The sequence below is a fragment of the Apium graveolens genome, chromosome 6 (genome assembly GCF_009905375.1).
Source record: "Apium graveolens cultivar Ventura chromosome 6, ASM990537v1, whole genome shotgun sequence".
NCBI lineage: Eukaryota > Viridiplantae > Streptophyta > Magnoliopsida > Apiales > Apiaceae > Apium > Apium graveolens.
In genome coordinates, this window is record NC_133652.1 from 300,486,129 (window position 1) to 300,506,624 (window position 20,496).

Genomic DNA, 20,496 nt, shown 5'->3' on the forward strand with positions numbered 1-20,496 from the left:
CTTTGACTTATCCCCAGTTAAGCAAAATACTTTACCTGCAGGGTTGTCATCTTTCACAAAGGGCAATTTTCTTTTAGGAACTTTGATTGGTTCAACTGTGTTTTTTTGTGTGGCCACTGATTCTTCTGCTTGACTTTCCACAGGTGCTCCATCCTCTATGCCATTATATGTCATCTTTACATTTCTCCTAATTGAATCTTCTGCCTCTTGACATGTTTTGCTTTCATAGACCTTGTGTCTTCTTGTGTGACCACTAGGTCTTGAGCCTCGGTATGTACAGGATCTTCATCATGAGATTGTTGGCCCTTATCATTTTTTTGACTTGTTTCCTTACTTGAAGTTACTTCCTCCTTAGCTCTTTAGTGCTCTTCTTCTTCACAACATTTTCAGAGTTCTTTACTGAATATTGACCTTGGTCAGACTCTCTTGTGTGTGTTTCCTCAAGTGGCACTTCATTCTTATTCGCACAATTAGACTTCCTGTGTGTTTCCTAACCACATATGCTACAATGCATGATCCTTTTATTGATATACCTCTGCAGAATAGGCCATGATTGTGATGTTTGAGACCTATTACCACCCTCCCAGCTTTCCTTTCTCCTCATTCTTTTTGGTCTTCCCCTTATTTTTTTGGAAGATCTGGTGGCAGTAGCTCTTCAGTTGAGTGTATCTCCCAAAATTCCTCATATTTTAAGGCTTCAAGTGGGAATCTATAAGATGCCATAAGTTTCTCTTTCTTGTAGAAATCAGATACATAGTCTACTGGATGGTGTCTTCTATCCTGGATTGCAGCTATGACATGTTCACATGGTACACCAATCAAGTCATAGGCCTTGCAATCATAAGACCTTGCATCTAGATCAATCGTCACAACTCTGGTCCCCATTTTCACTGAATAAGTTGTTGCAGCATTCTATCTTGCTCTCCAATTCCTTGATTCTATGACTAGCACATCCAGCTTCTTCTTAGTTTAGGACACAGCTGAGAGTCATACCTAATCATGGCATCTCTGTTCACTCTGATCATAGTCAAGAGCTTGAAATATATTTCCTGGATCATATTCAGCAAGGACATGTACCTACACATATTCACACAGTACATTACGTACATTTGAAAGTAAATAACATATTCACTGAGGACATTACTCATTTGAAAGAAAATAACATATTCACCTTTCATGTATTATCCAGTTATTAAAGCATTCACTCATATTGTTCTCAACATTATCAGCCCTGTTGTGTGTTGAGAAGTGTGCCTTAGTCCACACCTTTGGAGGTAGTTTATAAAGGTGTTCATATGCATGCTTGGACAACTTTTTCAATTCTTTCATTGCTCTAGTATGTGTTGCAGGGTATGTAGACATACAAGCATTCCAGAATGCTCTTTTAAGAAGCAAATATGAGAACCTGAAATAAAATGAAAGTTCATATAATAAGCTCTAATATGTTTGCACATAGTTAGAAACAAGAAATGTATCAATTATTGATGACATACCATTTCCTGTAGTTGCTGTATAGATGTCTAGCACAGAACCTGTGCTCAACTCCTGGTAACAAATCCTTTAAAGCATTGTCAAGTACCTTTTGCTGATCAGATATAATGGTGTACCAAGTGCCATCACCAAGTCCAAGATCTTCAGTTAATAAGTCAGTAAACCATCTCCATCTATCTGTATTCTCACTCTCAACAACTGCATAGGCTACTGGAAACATCTGATTGTTACAATCCCAACCTACGGCTGAAAGCAACTGGCCTCCACAGATTATCTTCAAAAAACACCCATCAAAGCCTATGACAGGTCTACACCCAGCCTTCCAACCTTCCCTCTATGCATGATAAGATATGTATATCCTCTTACACTTGTTGAGATCACCCTCATTAAGCCTACTAGTCCTGATCTGCACTGTGTTCTTGGGATTACTAGGTAAAATATCATGCCCCATATCCCTCAGCCTTGAGTATTGCTCCTTCAAAGCTTCATGCACACCGTCTAATGAAGCCTTTCTAACCCTTAATATTTTAATCCTTGGCACCTCAATCTCTAATTCTTTTTTGATTGCCTCTGCCATTTCTTTGACTTTCCACTGTGGGTTTCTCCTAACCCTTTTACCATAGATTTCAGTTAGATATTTCACACTAGCAACCTGTTTGAATAGGGTTTAGTACAATTATGTTCATTCACCAAGGTTTTAATGGTATAATTCTCACCATCTTTGTCTTTGTTGCACCATATGTAAAACTTGCAATCAGCTGCATAACATACTTGACACCTTTTAGAATCACTAGTAACAAATTGAATTCCCCTTCTATCCCTAATTCCATACTGCCTCACAGCATCTCTGAACTCTGCCATACACCTAAACTTCATCCCCACCTGCCACCTTATAATCTCATCTTTTTGTCGATACCTAACAGTGGTCCTAGATTTCTTCCTATTCTTGGGATTTGGAGGCCCAACATAACCAATCCTAGCATTCTCATCTTCACTAAAAGATGACTCTTTTCTTAGTTCCTCAGAAGCAAAGTCAGAGTCATCATCACTCATATTGCTAGGATTGGTTACTCTAACATCAGACTTAGTTTTGTTAATGGTTAATGACTCTTTAAATTTTTTGCAATTTTCTCTATTAGTTCTGAGTTCATCATCACTCTCTCCAAACTCATTATATAGACTTTCTTCATCAAACTCAGAGCTCTCTGTTTCTACATCATATTCAAGATCAAATGGATCACTGTAATCACTACATTGTTTTTCCCTCCCCCGCCCCCATTATTAGTGCCATAAATCACCTCATCTAACTCATAATGATCCACATACAGATCAATTCTACCTAAACCTCTATGTATCTCAACTATCTCTCTCACTGAATTATCATCAAATAACAACCTTGTACCATTTTCCCATGTTTTCCCATTAGTTTTGAAGTACACTAAGGGTGTGTTTGGTATTGCTGTTGCAGACAGCAACAGCAGCTTTTCGCTGAAAATCAGTTAAAAAACTGTTTGGTAAAATTTAAAAGATGATTTTCGAAAAAGTGCTTTTAGCCTAAAAGCTGCTGTTAGAGAAAGAGGTCCCCCCATGCTTTTAGAAAAAGCTGCTTTTCAGCTATTGCGAGAAGCAGATGCTGATTTCACCATCAAATCATACCAAAAGCATCATTATTTTTAATTTTTTGCATCAACACATATACGTATCAAAAAAATTACCAAACAGTCATCTGATTTTTATAACAGCACTTTTTTCAGCAGCACTTTTTCTAACAGCAAAGCAATTTTTAACAGCAATCCCAAACAGAGCTTAACTCACTAGGGTGATAACTAAATTTACAAGCTAACTCATCCAAATGTCTAAAAGACAACAAATCAGTGTCAATATCCTCTAGAACATCAACTTCACCACCCACATACTTGATATTGGCGTAAAATCACCATGGTTGTGTATGTATAAAGACACCTTCGACATTGAACTGTAACATGCAAATAAATACAACAACTAAGCACGAAACACACAAGTTCAGATTAATCAAATTAAATAAAACAACATGATTTACATAATCAGATTAAATACAACAACATAACTTACATATACGAACATGGTAAATCAAATATCAAAATGATATTACACATACATACCCAGATAACACAACAATCGAAGTTCAATATGCATACATAAGTGTTGTTAAGATTCGATTGAACATACATCTTCAATTTTAGACGATTTGAACCACCTCCGAACAAGTTTCCGCACTCGATTTGATATTTAAGGTTTCTCTCACACCTCGATTGAACATATTAATCCCTAATTTGGTATGTGACGGGTCAGTTTAGTTTTATTTCTAATTGTCATTTTGTTATTTATTTTTCATTTATTTTATTTTTAATTTTCGGGTCTGACTCACGTTCCACATAACACCACTGAGCCACTCTGTCCAAGATATGTTGGCCATGTCACCTTCCCGTCTGGTCAACCGGTCAAACTAACAGAATTGTCATTATCGGTTACTAGAGTGGTACGCTTGAGACCCCGTTAAGTTTAATCAAAATTTTGATACTACAGCTTCACTTCTGTGACCAATTTGAGAATTTTCCCTAAAAATATATTTATGCAAGATAACAAACAACCATTAAAATATTGATATTCAGATTACTAAAGGGATCGTTAAATGGGCATAAAGGCCTATTATGATTTCTGTGATCTTACTCTACTAATGCGTGATCAAGGTTTATTTATAGATTAAATAATTAATTTTTCTATTCTTATTAAATTTTAGGATTTGTTCGCATTATTAATTTTGGATTTTAAGTGTCGACCTTGAGGTAAGTACTTTTGACATACTTTTTAATTTTCCGAAAAGATTTTTCAATTCTGTTTTTGATTTCATACAATATATAAGAACTTTGATCTCGAAATTATAAGATATAAGTATATGTGAATTTTAGAATCCAGTCTCTACGTTCACTACAAGAAAAATGACCTTTTCCTACCAAACAAATCAAACGAAAATATTTTGGTAGGAAATGGTAGAGCAATTCCTACCAACATATAATCTGGTAGGAATCACTCCAAGTGGGGCCAGATTTTGTACACGCAAGTATCAAAACCTACCAATATTGGTAGAAAACTCAAAACCTACCAATTTTGGTAGGTTTTGACCATAATTTTATACCGAAATGGTCCCAGCAACCACATTCTCAGCCCTCATATGTTTTGAAAAAAGAAATAATATCATTATTCTGAGACTATTTCCTACCAAGTTTGGTGGGAATTATTTCCTACCAATTTTGGTAGGTTTTAATAGAAGTTTATACTAACACTTCCCCACCATCCACATCACTAGTCCACATATTATTAAAAGTAAATAACATTTTTTTGAAACATGAAAATAAATTAATAATTCAGGGTCGTTTCCTACCAATATTGGTAGGAAATGGGTGAAAACTAAGAAAAATGTGCTTTTTCGTTTTTTTCGTCTATTGTATGTCATACTTTTGTTGATCAAACTCCAAAGATATAAATATCTATTTATTTTAGTAGTGAAACTCAAAAGTTAGTTGATTATACTTACATTCCAGTGTTTCTATTTTTAAAAAAAATATATAATTATTATGAAAAAAATTATTAAAATAAGAAAATGTTTCAATAAATTAAAATGTTAAAAGTGAAATGTCATTTTATAGTAAAAATATTGAATAAGAAAATAATTATAAATAAGACGAAGAGCGAGATTGTTCGATATTTGAGATAGCTTTTATATTCATAGTTTATGAGTTCTTGAGGGTTACAAAATATAATTTTTTTCATTTTTTTATTAATCCAACCTTACGAATATCATGATCTATATATTATAATGTTATGATAATTTTTTTTAAAAAAAAATAAATATATTGTGTTTGCTATTTTAACAATCAACACAAGTTTGATAAGTGCTTCTTACTAGTGTTTAGTCTCAGATTAATGCTTCAGTTTCTTAAAAAATATTTATGAATTATCCAACCATACGGATGATAAGATTTATATATTTTATTGACATGATAAAATTATAAGAAAAAAATAAATCTATTCGGTTTGCTAATTTAATAGTCAACCAGTAGTTTGACTAGTTCTTCTTACCAGCATTTATTGTCATATTAATGTTTCGATTTTTATAAGTATTTATGAATGATCGAACCATAAGAATATCAAGATTTATATATTTTAGTGATATAATAAAAATATTTAAAATATATAAATGTATTTGGTTTGCTATTTTAACAACCAACAAGTAGTTTAACTAGTAACTCTTATCGGTGTTTATTTTAAAATATTTATGAACCATCCAACCATACGGTTGTCAAGATCTATATATTTTAGTAATATTAATTTTTTTTTATAAAAATAAATTTATTTTTCATATTATTTTAACAATCAACCAATGGTTTGGATAGTACTTCTAACTAGTGTTTATTCTCATATTCATGTTTTGATTTTTATAAAAGTATTTATGAATGATCCAATCATATAGATGTCAAGATCTATATATTTTAGTGATATGATAAATTTATTAAAAAAAAGTATTGGGTTTGTTATTTTAGCAGTCAAGTAGTAGTTTAACTAGTTCTTCTAACTAGCGTTTAGTACCATATTGATGTTTCAATTTTTTAAAAATATTTAAAAAGGATCCAACCATACGGATCTTAAGATCTATATGTTTTAGTGACATGAAAATGTTTTTAGAAAAAAATAATTTTTTTTTGTTATTTTAACAATCTACCAATTGTTTGAATAGTACTTTAACTAGTGTTTAGCCTCATATTAATGCTTCAATTATTTAAAAATATTTATGAATGATCCAACCATACAGATATCAAGATCTATATATTTTCTTGATATGATAAAATTTTTAGAAAAGGATAAATGTATTCAGTTTGCTATTTTAACAGTCAACCAGTAATTTGACCAATTCTTCTAACTAGGGTTTAGACCTATATTGAAATTTTATTTTTTTTAAAAAAATATTTATCAATGATCCAACTGTACGGATGTTAAGATCTATATGTTTTAGTGACATGACAAAAGTTTTAGAAAAAAATAAATTTATTTTGTTTGTTATTTTAACAAAAACCAATTTTTTGAATAGTACTTCTAACTAGTGTTTAGTCTCATATTGATATTTTGATTTTTATAAAAAAATATTTATGAATGATCCAACCATACGGATATCAAGATTTATATATTTTGGTGATATGATAAAAAATTTCAAAAAAAATAAATTTATTTTGTTTGTTATTTTAATAATTAAAAAATGGGTGGACCAGTTCTTCTTACTAGCGGTTACTCCAATATTCAGGTTTTGATTTTTTTAAAACTGTTTATGAATGATTCAACGGTACGGATATCAAGATATATATATATATATATATCCAATATGAAAAAAAATTTGAAAAAATAAATGTATTTGGTTTGCTATTTTAACAGTCAACCAGTGATTAGACGAGAATTTTTTACTTCTGTTTGGCCTGGCTCGACTCGGCTCGTATTGATGGAGAAAACTTGTATCTAGATCCGCTCGACTTGGCTCGTTAGTTAACGAGTTTGAGATGGAACACATTATTTTATTCGATAAGAAAGCTCGGGTCGGCTCTGCTCACAAAAAAAAAAAGCTCGACTCGGTTCGATCAAAACTCGGATCAGTTCGTTCGTGAACAGCTCTGCCTATCGATAATTGAAGGAAATAAACCCTAATTTCACGAAATTTCAAACATGGAGCCAAAACTAAAATTTTAAACATGGAGCTAAAACAAAAAATTCAAATATTTCGCCAAACTCAAAACCCACCAATATTGGCAGGAAATAAATCTTTGTTTCACAATAATTTTAAACATGGAGCCAAATAAAAAAAATTCAAACATCTCAAAAAATAAAAAAATTCTCCAAGCTCAAAACCTACCAATGTTGGTAGAAAATAAATCTTAGTTTTTCCAAAATTTCAAACATGGAGCCAAATAAAAAAAATCAAACATGGAGGCAAAATCAAAAATTCAAAAAATTCGCCCAATTCAAAACCTACCTATATTGGTAGAAAACGAACCCTAATTTGAAAAGAATTTCAAACATGGAGCCAAAACAAAAAACAAAAATTTCAAATACGGAGACAAAAACAAATGAAAAAAATTTAAAAATTGCACCCTAACCCATACCCTACCAATATTGGTAGGAAATAGGTGACTTGAATTTATAAACTACTATCTTTCTCTTTTCCCTTTCATTTTCATCTACTCTACCAAATTTCATTACACAATTTCTTCATCTTCTTCTTCTTCTCTTTTGATAAATATCTTCATCTTCTTCATATTACCCATCTCTTATATATGTATGCATTTAAATCTTCACAACATATATTATAATCTTGATTGATTTATAGTTTTTATGTAATTACTTCTTAATTTTTACTAAATGTAATCATGTTTTTATGTGTGTTAATGACTACTGACATTTATTTACTCTTCTTATGTAGATTTTATTCATTTGAGGCCAAGAAAATTAAAAAACAATGACGATAATGAAGACATTACAAAGAATGAAGGAAAAGGATTGAACGATAATGAAAACTAGAAGATGATTAGTTTAAACCTTTTAAACATCTATTAATTATTGCAAATGAATTATTTCCAATACTGAACAATTTTTATGAAGATGTAATTTTAACTTTTTATATTATAATAGTGATATGTTCGCTTTATGATGAATTTTTTTAATTTTGGTTATTGTTGCATGCTTATAATTTAGATGTTAGTTATGTACAATTTGTTCTAAATTCATATCAACAAAATATATATTTTTTTAAATGGTCCAACATTTCCTACCACATTCAAGCTATTTCCTACCGCATTCAAGCTAAAACGGTGGTAAGAAATGTCCATTTTCATGGCTTCTGCCAAAAAACCTACCATATCTTAATTAAAACCTACCGATTCTCGTAGGAAATACTCAATCAAAACCTACCAATTCTGGTAGGAAAAAAGAAGTGACAGTGTAAATTGCCACGTGGTAGGACACGTGGCTCGGTACCACAAGCCAACTCATCAACTGGGTCCCCAATTATGTGACGTGGCAGCTGACGTGGCAGGTGATATGGCCGATCATGTAGCATGCCACATGCCACATAGGCAGCCACTTGTTAAGTGGGGATCATTTGAGATACAAGCACCAATTCCTACCAAGGAGCAATTCCAACTTGAGCAATTCCCACCAAGCTCGTTGGTAGGAATTGACCCTGTTTCCTACCAGATTTGGGCCATTTCCTACCAAAACGCTGGTAGGAAATGCCCATTTTTTGTAGTGGTTTTCGAACCCGTTTATAATTTACGCTATAGTTCTGGAACTAGCCTTAGATACCCTTAGTAGGCGCATGAGTGTGCAACTCTAGACACATATTAAGGGCGCGTAATTATTGAAATTTAGATGTCGACCACTGGCAAAGTGTTGTATAAAGAATAAAAATAAGAAAAAGAATAAGAATAAGAATAAGATGCCGGCTACTGGAAAAGTTTGGTCGTAGATCAAGACTGTGGTATTTAGAAGAATTATGGTTTCGTTCTGTTTTTACTTTGTTCTCTATTATATTCAAGTGCCAATGCAGCTGCACTGTCTATTGGAAGAAAGGATCTCACTCAAACTCAAACAACTCAAGATATTTAAGAGAAGAGATATTTTATATAAACTATAATGCTTGAAAAGTGACTTGATCATAAATGATTTTGTACAAGGCTTTATATATGACTCCATGGAAAAATCTAGATACTTGCTTAATTGCTAAAGTTCAAAAGACTCTTGCTTAACCATATAGCTTGACAAACACAAGAGCATGCCGTCAAATATTCCGCTTCACAAGTAGATAAGGTAACAATGGGTTGCTTTTTTGAACTCCATGAAAAAGATGTATCACTTATAAAGAACACATATCCGGCGGTACTCTTTCGTTCATCAATATCACCGGCCCGATCACTATCGCAATAACCAACAAGTTTGAATTCATTATAACGATGATAAAATAACCCGTAATCCATCGTACCTTTATGATAACGAAGAATCTTCTTGACCGCCTTTAAGTGTGTTTTTGTTGGAATCTCCATGTAGTGACTAACAAGTCCAACACTATAGAGTATGTCGGGCCTCGTGCATGTCAAGTATCTCAGACTTCCCACGAGACTTTTGAAGTAAGTGGGATCCACCTTCTCACCTTTTTCAAAATTTGACAACTTTGATCCACACTCAATAGGGGTGCTAACGGCTTGACAATTTTCCATCTTGAACTTCTTCAAAATCTCCCTTATATAGCTTCCTTGTGATATTCGTATTCCATCATTCATTTGCTTAACTTCAATGCCAAGATATTAAGACATAGGCCCAATGTCGATCATCTCAAATTCTCTAGCCATGTCTTTCTTAAAATTCTCAAACATACTTGGACTATTTCCCGTAAATATTAAATCATCCACATACAAGCATACAAGAAGAAATTCTCCATTTTTTGTAACCTTGGCATATAAAGCATGTTCATATGGACACTTGTGAAATCCTTGAGATTGAAAGTATTTGTCAAGTCTACTATTCCAAGCCCTTGGCTCTTGTTTCAATCCGTATAGGGCCTTCTTTAACTTTAATATTTTTCCTTCTTGTCCTTTCATGATGTATCCCAATGGTTGCTCCACATACACAGTATCTTCAAGAACACCATTCAAAAAGGTGGATTTTACATCCATTTGATGAATTCTCTATCCATTTTGAGCCACCAACGAGATTATTAGCCTTATAATCTCCATTCTTGCGACCGGTGCAAATACTTCATCATAATCCACTCCATGTCTTTGATTGTAGCCTTTGGCTACCAATCTTGCCTTGTATTTTTTAACCATGCCTTGGCCATTTTTCTTTACCTTATATACCCACTTCACACCAATAGCTTTTTGCCCTTTAGGAAGTGTTGCTAACTCCCATGTGTCATTCTTCTTGATTGACTTAATCTCCTCATACATTGCTTTCTTCCACCTTTTATCTTACATGGCTTCTTTAAAGGTTGTTAGTTTAGTTTCCGCTAGAAGACAAAGTAGCGTTAAGTCGGAAATGGCGGGAACCTCATCCGTTTCATCATAAATTTCTTGAAGATTTCTATAATTCCTTGGTGGTATCTCATCACTATCACTTGATAAAGATGAGGAAGTTGTTTGTCCATCATTACTTGTTGCTCGTGATGATGTGTGAGGAGTGTTAAGTTGTCCATAATTTTCTTCAATGTCTTCTTCATCAATAAATGGGAAGAAATTATAATCTTCTTGTGCATTGCTCCAATCCCATGAATTTTCTTCATCAAACACAACATCTCTACTAATAACAATTTTTCCATTAATGGGGTTGTAAAGTTTGTACCCCTTTGGTCTTGCATCATAGCCAATAAACACTACACCATATTTGACCTGTATCAACACCAAAAAACAGTGTTAAAATGGCCAAAAAGTGTTACCTAAAGCAAAAAAATGGGCTATGGTCACATTTTTTGAAAATTTGGGGGTGTTGGATTTGCCCCTACTACAATAGGTGTCTATGGTTACACTTTTTGAAATTTTGGTAACACCTCTCAATGTATTACAATAGAGTACCTATAGTTACATTTTCTATTTCTATGGTAACAAGTTAAAGGTGTAACCACAGTTCTGTTGCAAAACACCTTACCCTTTAGTAACATCAAAAATATGTTGGAATAAACTCTTTTGTAACACCATATTTGTTATTGTAATGTTGTGTATATGTTGTGTACTTGATGATTTCATGAACAAAACACCTTAGTAGATTTTAGTTAGTGAAATAATGTAGCACTCGACGGATAAGATTTATGGTTCCGACCGATGACTCATTATAGTCCCGACGGATGATGACTTATTATCCATCGATTGAGTAACTTATGTAACAATAAGTCTGTAGCACATTTCTACATTCACCATTATATAGATTCTGTAAGTAGTATTCAAGTCATGTTGACTTTAACTAGACACTATACCATAAATGGTCTATCGCAACGTCCTAGTCATGAATGTTGCTAGATTATGTTACCTTAACTATACTAGTTTTAGCCTACTGGAATATTGTGATTTTGGTGTTACCTTAGCCGTAAACTTGGTGTTTCCTCAGATAAAAGGTGTTCAGCTTTGTAACATGCATAAACATTGTTGCCTTAGATTATTCACAAACAAATACAATTTTTTACACAAAAAGAAAAATTAAATATTATTTGAATTTAGAAATTTCTAATTTGTATGAAAGTAAATAATTCATTTATTAAAAAAGTAAGAGTTTTGAACCTAAGTGAATTTATAGTTTGAAATAGTGTAAATAAGATTTTGTTTTTATTAATTTATGTATTAATTATTTTACGTTAAATTAAAATTTAAATATTAATTTTGAGTTCAGAATAAATAAATACATAAAAGTAATAAATATATTTTTACATAAATAAAATCTTGTTAAATAAATAAGTTGGTACTGCTAAATATTAAGTAAGGTATTCTTTTATTAAATTTAAAATTTAATTTTTTGAAAAAAATATCAAGTATTAAAATACACGTAAATATAAAACGGCGGCCCATATGTAGTGAATTGCTGGAGATGAATTGTTAGAGCGGCCAAAAGCCCGCTCATTTTTCGCCAAGTACTGCCCAACATCTTTTCACTAACCATTCTATGTCTCATTGTTTAATCTGTCATCGATACAACTCTCTCTCTTTCTCTCTCATAATTAGGACTTTAGTTTCTTCATATTGTGGCTTCTTCAAATTATTGCTGCTATATTTTGGGTTCAATTGATTCGATTTACTTACTAAATTGGGGCTAATTGTTCTATCTCTCGATTTGATTTCAGTTTCAGTGGATATTTGGTAGTGGATTTTTAGGGTAATCTCTCTTATTCTCCATCTATCTATCTCTATCTTATCTATCTCTTTGTCTCTCTCACGTTTCTTAAAATTAGGTTTTGAGGTTTAATCAATTACTCAAACTTAAGCTTTTATAATCAGTTTTTTAATTACTCGAATTAGGTTCTTGGATGTGCTTGGTTGTACATTGTTCTTTGTGTTTGTATTATTATTTTGTGTTCTCTGCTGTTACTCTATCTCTCCCTCCCATTTCTCTATTTATATGCAATTTATTCATCTACAATGAAATTGAGTTACTTTAATGTAAGTGAAACCATGATGCAATAAGTTTTAGGTACTTGTCTCATTTATCATTTACATTACTGCTGTAATGTTCATTGCAGGGTTCAAAACTTGCCCAGAGATAAAGGTAAATACTGATTAACAACATGAATTCATATCTCTCTCCCTCTCATATTAGCACACAAATACACCCCCACACACAAAATCTAATGGCGCTGCATTTTTGGGCTCTCATTGTTTGAAACCAGTAAGATTTTGAATTTTTTTGTTTGGGTCGTAAAAGGGCTGAGACTTGAGAGAGGTTAAATGAATTTTAATTTTGGGGTTTTTTTATTAATTTTTTAATAATATTTATGTAGTTTTTGGTCTGCATTTGTAATGAAATAGACAGGAAATGGCTGGAGGTGGAGCAAGACCAGCCAAATCAGAAGGGCCTCATCCCCCGAAAAATCAGCTCCCTAATGTGTCTGACTGCATAAGCATTCCTCTTTGGCATGCGTGATTTAGTAATTTCATTTTATTTTTAGATACTTGATTATGTTTTTTGTTTGAACTTTAATTTTTTTTGTTGGATTTTTTATCTTTGCTTTATTTGAATTGGGAACTAGTTATAATGTTAGTTCTGATATTCCTTTGTTGATAGCTATGAGTTTTTTGATGTATCAAATTGACGATTACAGAACGAGAATACGAAAAGCTGTATCTCTAATCCAAAAGGCTAAGTTTCAGTTTAGTTTTAATGTGAATATGAATACATATGAGAGCATGATATTGAAGAATTGTATTAGTTGTATGATTTCTATATAATTTTTATTTATATGCTTTTATATTGCTGTATATTTAATTCTTGTGTTGATTACCCTTTTGCGAAGCAACCCTAACCTGTTGGATTATTTGAAACACAACTACGTTTCTGAATATTACTTGATACTAGTGTCTATGTACCTATGTGGTTTGCATAGTTGTGGTCATTTTAATACCCAAATGGTATGCACCACAACCATCTGTCTTCTTAGGTAACACTGGTTGGGTTGTCTTATGGGGTTGTATGGTTTGTGATTGAGTCTGGTAAAGAGGATTCAGAACCTCGATCCGGATCCCATTGTGTTAGTGTCTGGATTAGTGTTGGGTTGTTTAGAATGGTCTCGTGTGTTAGTTTTTGGATTTCTGATTTGGTTGTTTGTAATGGGAACCCTGTTCCTATACTGTTTGTTCCTGATTTTGTTCACATCAACCATCCAAATGGTGCCAAGATCGTGTTGTTGGGAGACATTTTTGACTTGGTTTTTCTCTCATTCTGTGTTTTTCTCTCAGGATCTACAAATATATATTATACAGCTATATCAAGAAGTTTAATCAGCAGTCGTGTTTTTCACAGACCCTCTTATTCATACCTTGTTTTGCAATTATCTGGTAAGCTTGTTTCATCTTTGTACTAATGCCTCATCTACTATCTGCTCTTGCTAATGTTTGCTTTACTTTATTAATTTGCTATTATTTGTTTGCGATACTTTTTGCTAATACATATATTAACTTAATAGCTGCTGCATATGCAACTCGTTGTTTGTACTTATTTCTACGTTGGAAACTCTTAGTAGTTACAAATGGTTCATTTTATCAAATTTTACAAAAACCTAGTTAAAAAGGTGTTGTTGCATTGCATCAAATAATTGTTTTACTTGGTTTTCTTTTTATAATAATGGATTTTGAGTGCTGATTCTGAAAATGTATTTACCTTTATAACATTTCTTAAGTAACTATAATGAAGTATAGTTATATGTATATTATTGGACAATCAGAGGGAGCATGTATGTGTATGATTGTGAATTCGTATATTTTTTGTGATGAACTTGAAGATTGTGATGGTTGATATTTAGCTTTACATATTATGTTTTGCTTTTACTAGATTCAAATTAGAAACAATGAGTTGTAACTCAACATTTTAGACCCTGCAATATTGTAGGAAAAGAATTTGTGAGACATTACTTCGATGAGATTATTGGATATGATGGGTTCTAGAATATGTTTTTTTATCCAAGATCAGGAGATACTATCGACTAAATCAGGAAAGAGCTTCAACAGGTTGATAGTTACATTTTTATGCGGATTTTACATGGCATCTAACTTTTTATGTAATATGAGAAAATTTACATGATAATTGTGCCTTAATAATCAGTTTAATAATCTGCAGTTTCTGTATCAGCTGCTCCTTTTTTCTTATTACATATTTTTTATGTTCCACTTCTAGATAGCCAAAGTAGTGTGCAGAACTCGGTGATTTCTAAGTACACCTGTATAGGGATTGGTTTTTATGCAAAGTTTATCCCTAATACTCCAGTGCATAATAATTTCACTCCAGCAGCCCAACGAGTTCATAAAACAGGTGTTACTGACCTAACCTCTAATGGAAGAATAAGAGAAAGCTTCTTTGTGTACTTGGACAAATTATGACATTCCTTGATCTTGAAGTCGAGGAGAAAGTGAAGCAAATCCAAGCAGAAGTCTGAGAGTAGTGGCTTGTAGTATTACTTTTTTTTTTATAGTTTACATTCTTTCTTTTTTAAATTTTATAATCTTTAGCAGTTGGTAACCTGTTTAGATTTTGGATGAGCGTATTTTTGATTTGTGTAAATGGAATTATTGTGGTAATGAATTGTTATTTTGGGATTATATACATTCTAATAGAAATTTTTAATTTTTTTTGGAAAAGTGTTACAATATCTTTATAAAGTGTTACGGTGGGCCCCCCGTGATCCCCAATATGGGTCCCACTTTTTTAAAAACATTTTAGAACTCTAAGGTAACATAAAAAATAAGTTACAACTGATCTCTCTTTCTGTTGCATTAGCAAGCTAAGGCAACATATAAACAAGTTAAAAGACGATGTTGCCTTAGGCACCAAAGATGTTACCTTAGATCCCTAAGGCAACATGGAAAAACCTATCTTTAAGAAAATGTTACCTTAGCTTAAAAGTGGGGCAAGAACAACATATTTACCCCCTAATGCAACATTTTGTTGGTGTTACAGTAGGCATTTTATGGTGTAGTGAGATATGCAGAATAGGTTGATTAATTGTACATAGATGATGTCTTGTAATTCTGCATAAATGAAATGAAGTCAAGTGTCAGTTTGCTACCCAACGGATAACCTACAATGAAGTCGACGGATGATCAAATAGACAACCCGATGAATGATCAATAACTCGACGGATGATCATGAACCCGACGGATAAAGAATTCAAATATCTGTTGACTGTGACAACATAGTCACATGCGTCGAGTGGATGCAAATGGAATGTGGTATCCTATTCAACAGGGTTTTTGAGAACAAAGAAGCATTGTCATTTACATGCTATTAAGAAGATATTCAGAGATGCTGGAATAGAGTAATGAAGTAGCATTGTAATAGACTAGATAGTTTTTGTTTTATTATCTTGTCTTATTACTTTGTAATCTTGGTGATATATAAACCAAGTAGTAGCAACTAAGACACTGTCGATCTAAGCAAGAAAGCAGAGAAACATTTGTAAGCAGGATTCTTAGCATATTTCTGCAGTCTTAGAAGTTCAGTTGTTGTAAGCAGCTGTGAGGATTTTTGCACACAGGGTTCTCTCGATATATAATATATAACTCTGGTGGAATCATTCAAATCCACCAGAAAGTTTTTAAAAACTTTTGTTTTTAATTATTTGTGTTTTGATTCACTTAAGTTTTTATCCCGCATTGTGCTAATCAATACACTTATATTTATATTTTAGTTAGAACATTTTATTTCAAGAAAAAGTTTCAAGAATTCCATTTAACCCCCCTTCCGTAATTCTTGTCATATTATTAAGGGACTAACATGTAACATTTAATTCAATCTTTTGGTAACATTTTTACATCTTATTGTAACATTTTTTTAACACTTTGGTATTTTTTTAGGTAAATGAGGTCTAAGCCTCGTAAAATATATAAAAGAGAAAGAATTTACACGAGTCACTTCTCAAAATTTCTCTTAGAACATGCTCTAAAAAACAAAGAGAAAAAGGAAAAAACAAAAATAAATTACATCAAAAATCAAAACTAACTTAAAATAAGAAAGGCAAAGCTAAAAGACTTAATCAAAAAGCTCCCTAGCAATCTAAAAACAAACACCAGCCCAGCATCTCCAAAAAAAAGAGCCCAAAGACATCCCTGACCCATATGGCCCAACAGCAACCAGAAGAAAAAGCCTTCCCTAATCCACTTAAATTTGAACAGAAGAAAATAAAATACCACAAAAATACAACTGCTCTCGGGAAATTCCTGCAAAAAAAAAAGCCAGACCAAAATCAGCACTACACAGCATTTGATTCGGAAATCAAGAATCAGCACAAGTAGAGCACAATGTATAATTCTAGCATAGTTATGTTGTGCATATCATCCATACATGCTGCCGGTGAATATGAATGACTAGAAAAAGTAATACATGTTATGCTAATTGGAAACTTACGAATCGCTGGTTGAATATGAATGACTATCAACTAAATTCCCGCAATACAAAAAAATGGTATATAACTTATATAATCATGAATGAAACAAAGTAACATAACATGTATAGGCTTACACTCTAGAGGCCTGGCATCCATATTGAGATGCTAGTTGTGTAAAATTATTGTACGATACATCACTGCAGTGAATGAGAAGAGGGGATCAATAAGTAAGACACTAATATTGGTAAAATAGAAAACAAAGCTAGAAACTGTACTGACAAATTATTTTTGCTGTTAGAAATCCAGCCTGGAATGGTCCCACTCAGTAAGTTGTTATTCAGATACCTCTAATAAAAAATGCTTGTCACAGAATTCATTGAAGCAAAGAAGTAACAAAGAGAACATGCACATGTTAAAAGAAAATAGTAGAGAAAATTGATGGATATATAATTCTGACTGATGGGGGACTTGTAGGTATTGATTTATAGATTAGCAAGTTACAAAGTTAAGTATAGATACATACAAAAAGTTCAGGATGGACTTTAAAGGCTGAATTGAATCTGGATTCGTCCAAACAACCTGTTAAAGCACAAATCTCTGTAAAGAAAAAAGTTTGTATGACCACAATGAAGTATATATTTTCACAATGGCATACTCTCTATTTTGTAATCAACTTTATGCATCCAGTGTAAGAGTCCTGATTGGAAAATTTACAATTATATCCCTTTAGAATCGACATAGCTTAAAAGAATATATCAAATTAACTGGAATTAAAATGATAAAAAAGCTGCAACGATTGATTTACAAGGTATTTAATCTTTTCATCTCTGCAATATATGCGGGAATTGAATATTTAATTAAGCAATTCCTCAATATCCTACAAGACACAAATTGAAAAATAGACTGTTACATCGACAAAAACATCAACCAAAGACATGTTGCATTTGTACATAGTATAAATCATGATCAACTCACAAGTATTTCATATCTGTCATATTTCACAGATTAGGGAAGCTCAAAACAGATCCATTCAAATCAGATATCCTTCTGCAGAGAAAAATCATAGTACCTGACTTCATATGTTCAGAAACACAGATGTAATTACTTGTAATGATAAACTGGTTTGATTGCGCTTACAACTCGGGTAGGTTTTTCAATATAGAGATATTTGAAGGAATAGGACACTCGATAGATGTACCTTGCAGATTCCTATGACAAATGAAGCAAAGTATATGTGGTTGGCCGTGTTAAGATCCATAGAAGCAAAAACTGAACTTTTAATGAATACAAATAAAAAATTTAAAAAATCTTCAGAATCTTTGTCCATGTGCTTGTGAGTAGCTTATTCTAGCAGTGGACCAGAGAAAATGAAAAATAAGTGAACTACAGGAAAAAAACAGAGGAACATTTTAACATCGAAAAAAATGTTGTAAGTTAACCCCAAAAGATGGGCTCTTAGAGGTTCACTCCTTAAAAAATCATTATTAGTAAATTATGGAATTTTTTGTTAATTCATTGTTTTTATGGTTATATTCTTAATATTCTTCGGCTGTAATATCCTGCACAGCAAGGAAGTAACATCAAACGATCAGTCATAATATAACAATAAAAATATTTTCCTGAAAAAGCTTAGGTTGTAATCATATTGGGACAAACCAATCATACCAGCTTTAGTAATTCCAAACCACATAAACCTTTAGAAAAACCTATGGACCATTTGTTTGATAAGATTTTAACCCCATTAACAAAAATGAAAAAAGATTGTACAAGTAAATTACAACAAAGATATATTAGAATCTCATTTCCATTTCTATTAACCAGATTTATATCCCATTATTACTAAACAATATCAATTGTTACAATCCACAAATACAATTTCAGTCCTTCACAGATAATATGGAGAAATGGCTGCAATGAATAAACCAGAAGTGAGCTGCTCTATTTATACTTGTTCAAGAGGGTGAAAACGTAATAAAACCCATATATCTGTATTGACCAATGTCCACCTTTATCTATCATCAATTATATACTTGTCCACAATGACATACCATATAACCATCTTTGTTTCACTATATTTAGCTACATCATTTTTATCCACTAGCATGTACATTCAAGCATTAAATTATCAGGGATGTTCTGTTCTACCTGAACACCTTGATCCTTGATGTGAAAATGGGATCCGCGCATAGTTAATACATGGCTAAGCACACTGAGAGACATAGCATAATCTTCTTATCACAAGGTAGACACACAAATGACACATCATAGTTTATGAACTTGAATGGAACACAAATACAAGAGCAGTGAGATGAAACAGAATACCATTACTAAGAATGTAGTATAAAAATATAATGCATTCTCTCGATGCATCAAGACTAACACCCAGATAATTCCTAATCCTAGATGCATAACATCAATTATTTGACTAATTCTACAAAATAGTTAACCTAACAAGATTGTTGTCAAAGTGTAATCCCTTCATTATACAAATACAAGATCTCATCTAGTTATCTCACATTCTACCAAGGAGGGAAAATTCACATTATACTAAACAACAAATATGTATAATTATAGAAAGGTAAATAAACTCAGAGCTTGTACAGGTATGATTATACTAAACAACAAATACGAAACACGAAACAAGACAAACAGAGTAAAGCATAGAATTGATCTTTAATAACTATGGAACTAAGGTACACAGGTATTGACAACAAATCTAAACAATAAAAACAGTGGCACTGAACAAAATAAGCAGTAAAAATAAACAAAAAGTACCATATTTGTAACAGAAATCAGTTAATAAAAGTAACATAAATTAGATAAACTTAACGGCATTGTGTGTGTGAAAGGGGGAGAGAAACGAAGTAGACTTAGATCTCTTGGGCACGTCGTTCCAGAAAGCAGCATCTTGAGCGCCTCTCTTTCGCCCCAACCCCATTGATGTTGTATCTGATTGAATCAGGCTATTCGAATTCAGAGAGTATATATAGGGGTGGAAAAATCAAACAATAATAATCAAACAACCAATTCATTGTTGTTGTTATATTTGAACTAAACATTTTTCATAATAATCAAACAATCAAGTAAATTCAGATAATAAGCCCCTCGTCCCCTCTTCGATAAATTCAATAATTAAAAAGACAATTAGGGTTTTTTATGTGAATTGAATATCATAAACAACCTTACTAGCAATCAATTGAATAAATAATAAAAAACAAGAATATAGAGATAATAAAAGTTGAAAGTAAAATTAGGGTTTAAATAGAAGTACTTCCATACAAGTTTCATCCCAATCGTGACCGAAGCCAATGACAACGAGGCACTTTTCTTCGGCAATAAGCATCAAAACAAGAAGA

At 32.3% G+C, this 20,496-nt stretch overlaps 2 protein-coding genes and 2 long non-coding RNA genes across 5 annotated transcripts; 1 reads left to right on the plus strand and 3 right to left on the minus strand.

Annotated features, from left to right (window-relative positions):
• Positions 1 to 993: 993 nt before the first annotated feature.
• On the minus strand, positions 994 to 2,544 carry LOC141666301 (uncharacterized). Its single transcript, XM_074472291.1, has 5 exons — positions 2,263 to 2,544; positions 1,858 to 2,143; positions 1,494 to 1,737; positions 1,267 to 1,405; positions 994 to 1,077 (listed from the first exon to the last, which is right to left on the minus strand). The coding sequence occupies exons 1-5, from the start codon at positions 2,542 to 2,544 to the stop codon at positions 994 to 996; spliced, it is 1,035 nt and encodes a 344-aa protein (XP_074328392.1).
• A 6,740-nt stretch (positions 2,545 to 9,284) lies between these two features.
• Positions 9,285 to 9,848, minus strand: LOC141666302 (secreted RxLR effector protein 161-like). The gene has a single exon (XM_074472292.1). It carries the CDS (start codon positions 9,846 to 9,848, stop codon positions 9,285 to 9,287), a length of 564 nt encoding a protein of 187 aa, XP_074328393.1.
• A 2,466-nt stretch (positions 9,849 to 12,314) lies between these two features.
• Positions 12,315 to 13,118, plus strand: LOC141666947 (uncharacterized). Its single transcript, XR_012552430.1, has 3 exons — positions 12,315 to 12,423; positions 12,788 to 12,813; positions 13,074 to 13,118. It is a non-coding gene; the product is annotated as an uncharacterized LOC141666947 (long non-coding RNA).
• A 3,620-nt stretch (positions 13,119 to 16,738) lies between these two features.
• LOC141668389 (uncharacterized) lies at positions 16,739 to 18,584 on the minus strand. Of its 2 annotated transcripts, none has more exons than XR_012553047.1 (4): positions 18,339 to 18,584; positions 18,116 to 18,209; positions 17,420 to 17,737; positions 16,739 to 17,337 (listed from the first exon to the last, which is right to left on the minus strand). It is a non-coding gene; the product is annotated as an uncharacterized LOC141668389 (long non-coding RNA). The 2 variants fall into 2 exon arrangements; XR_012553046.1 differs by having other exon boundaries at positions 18,116 to 18,187; positions 18,339 to 18,582.
• Positions 18,585 to 20,496: the final 1,912 nt, after the last annotated feature.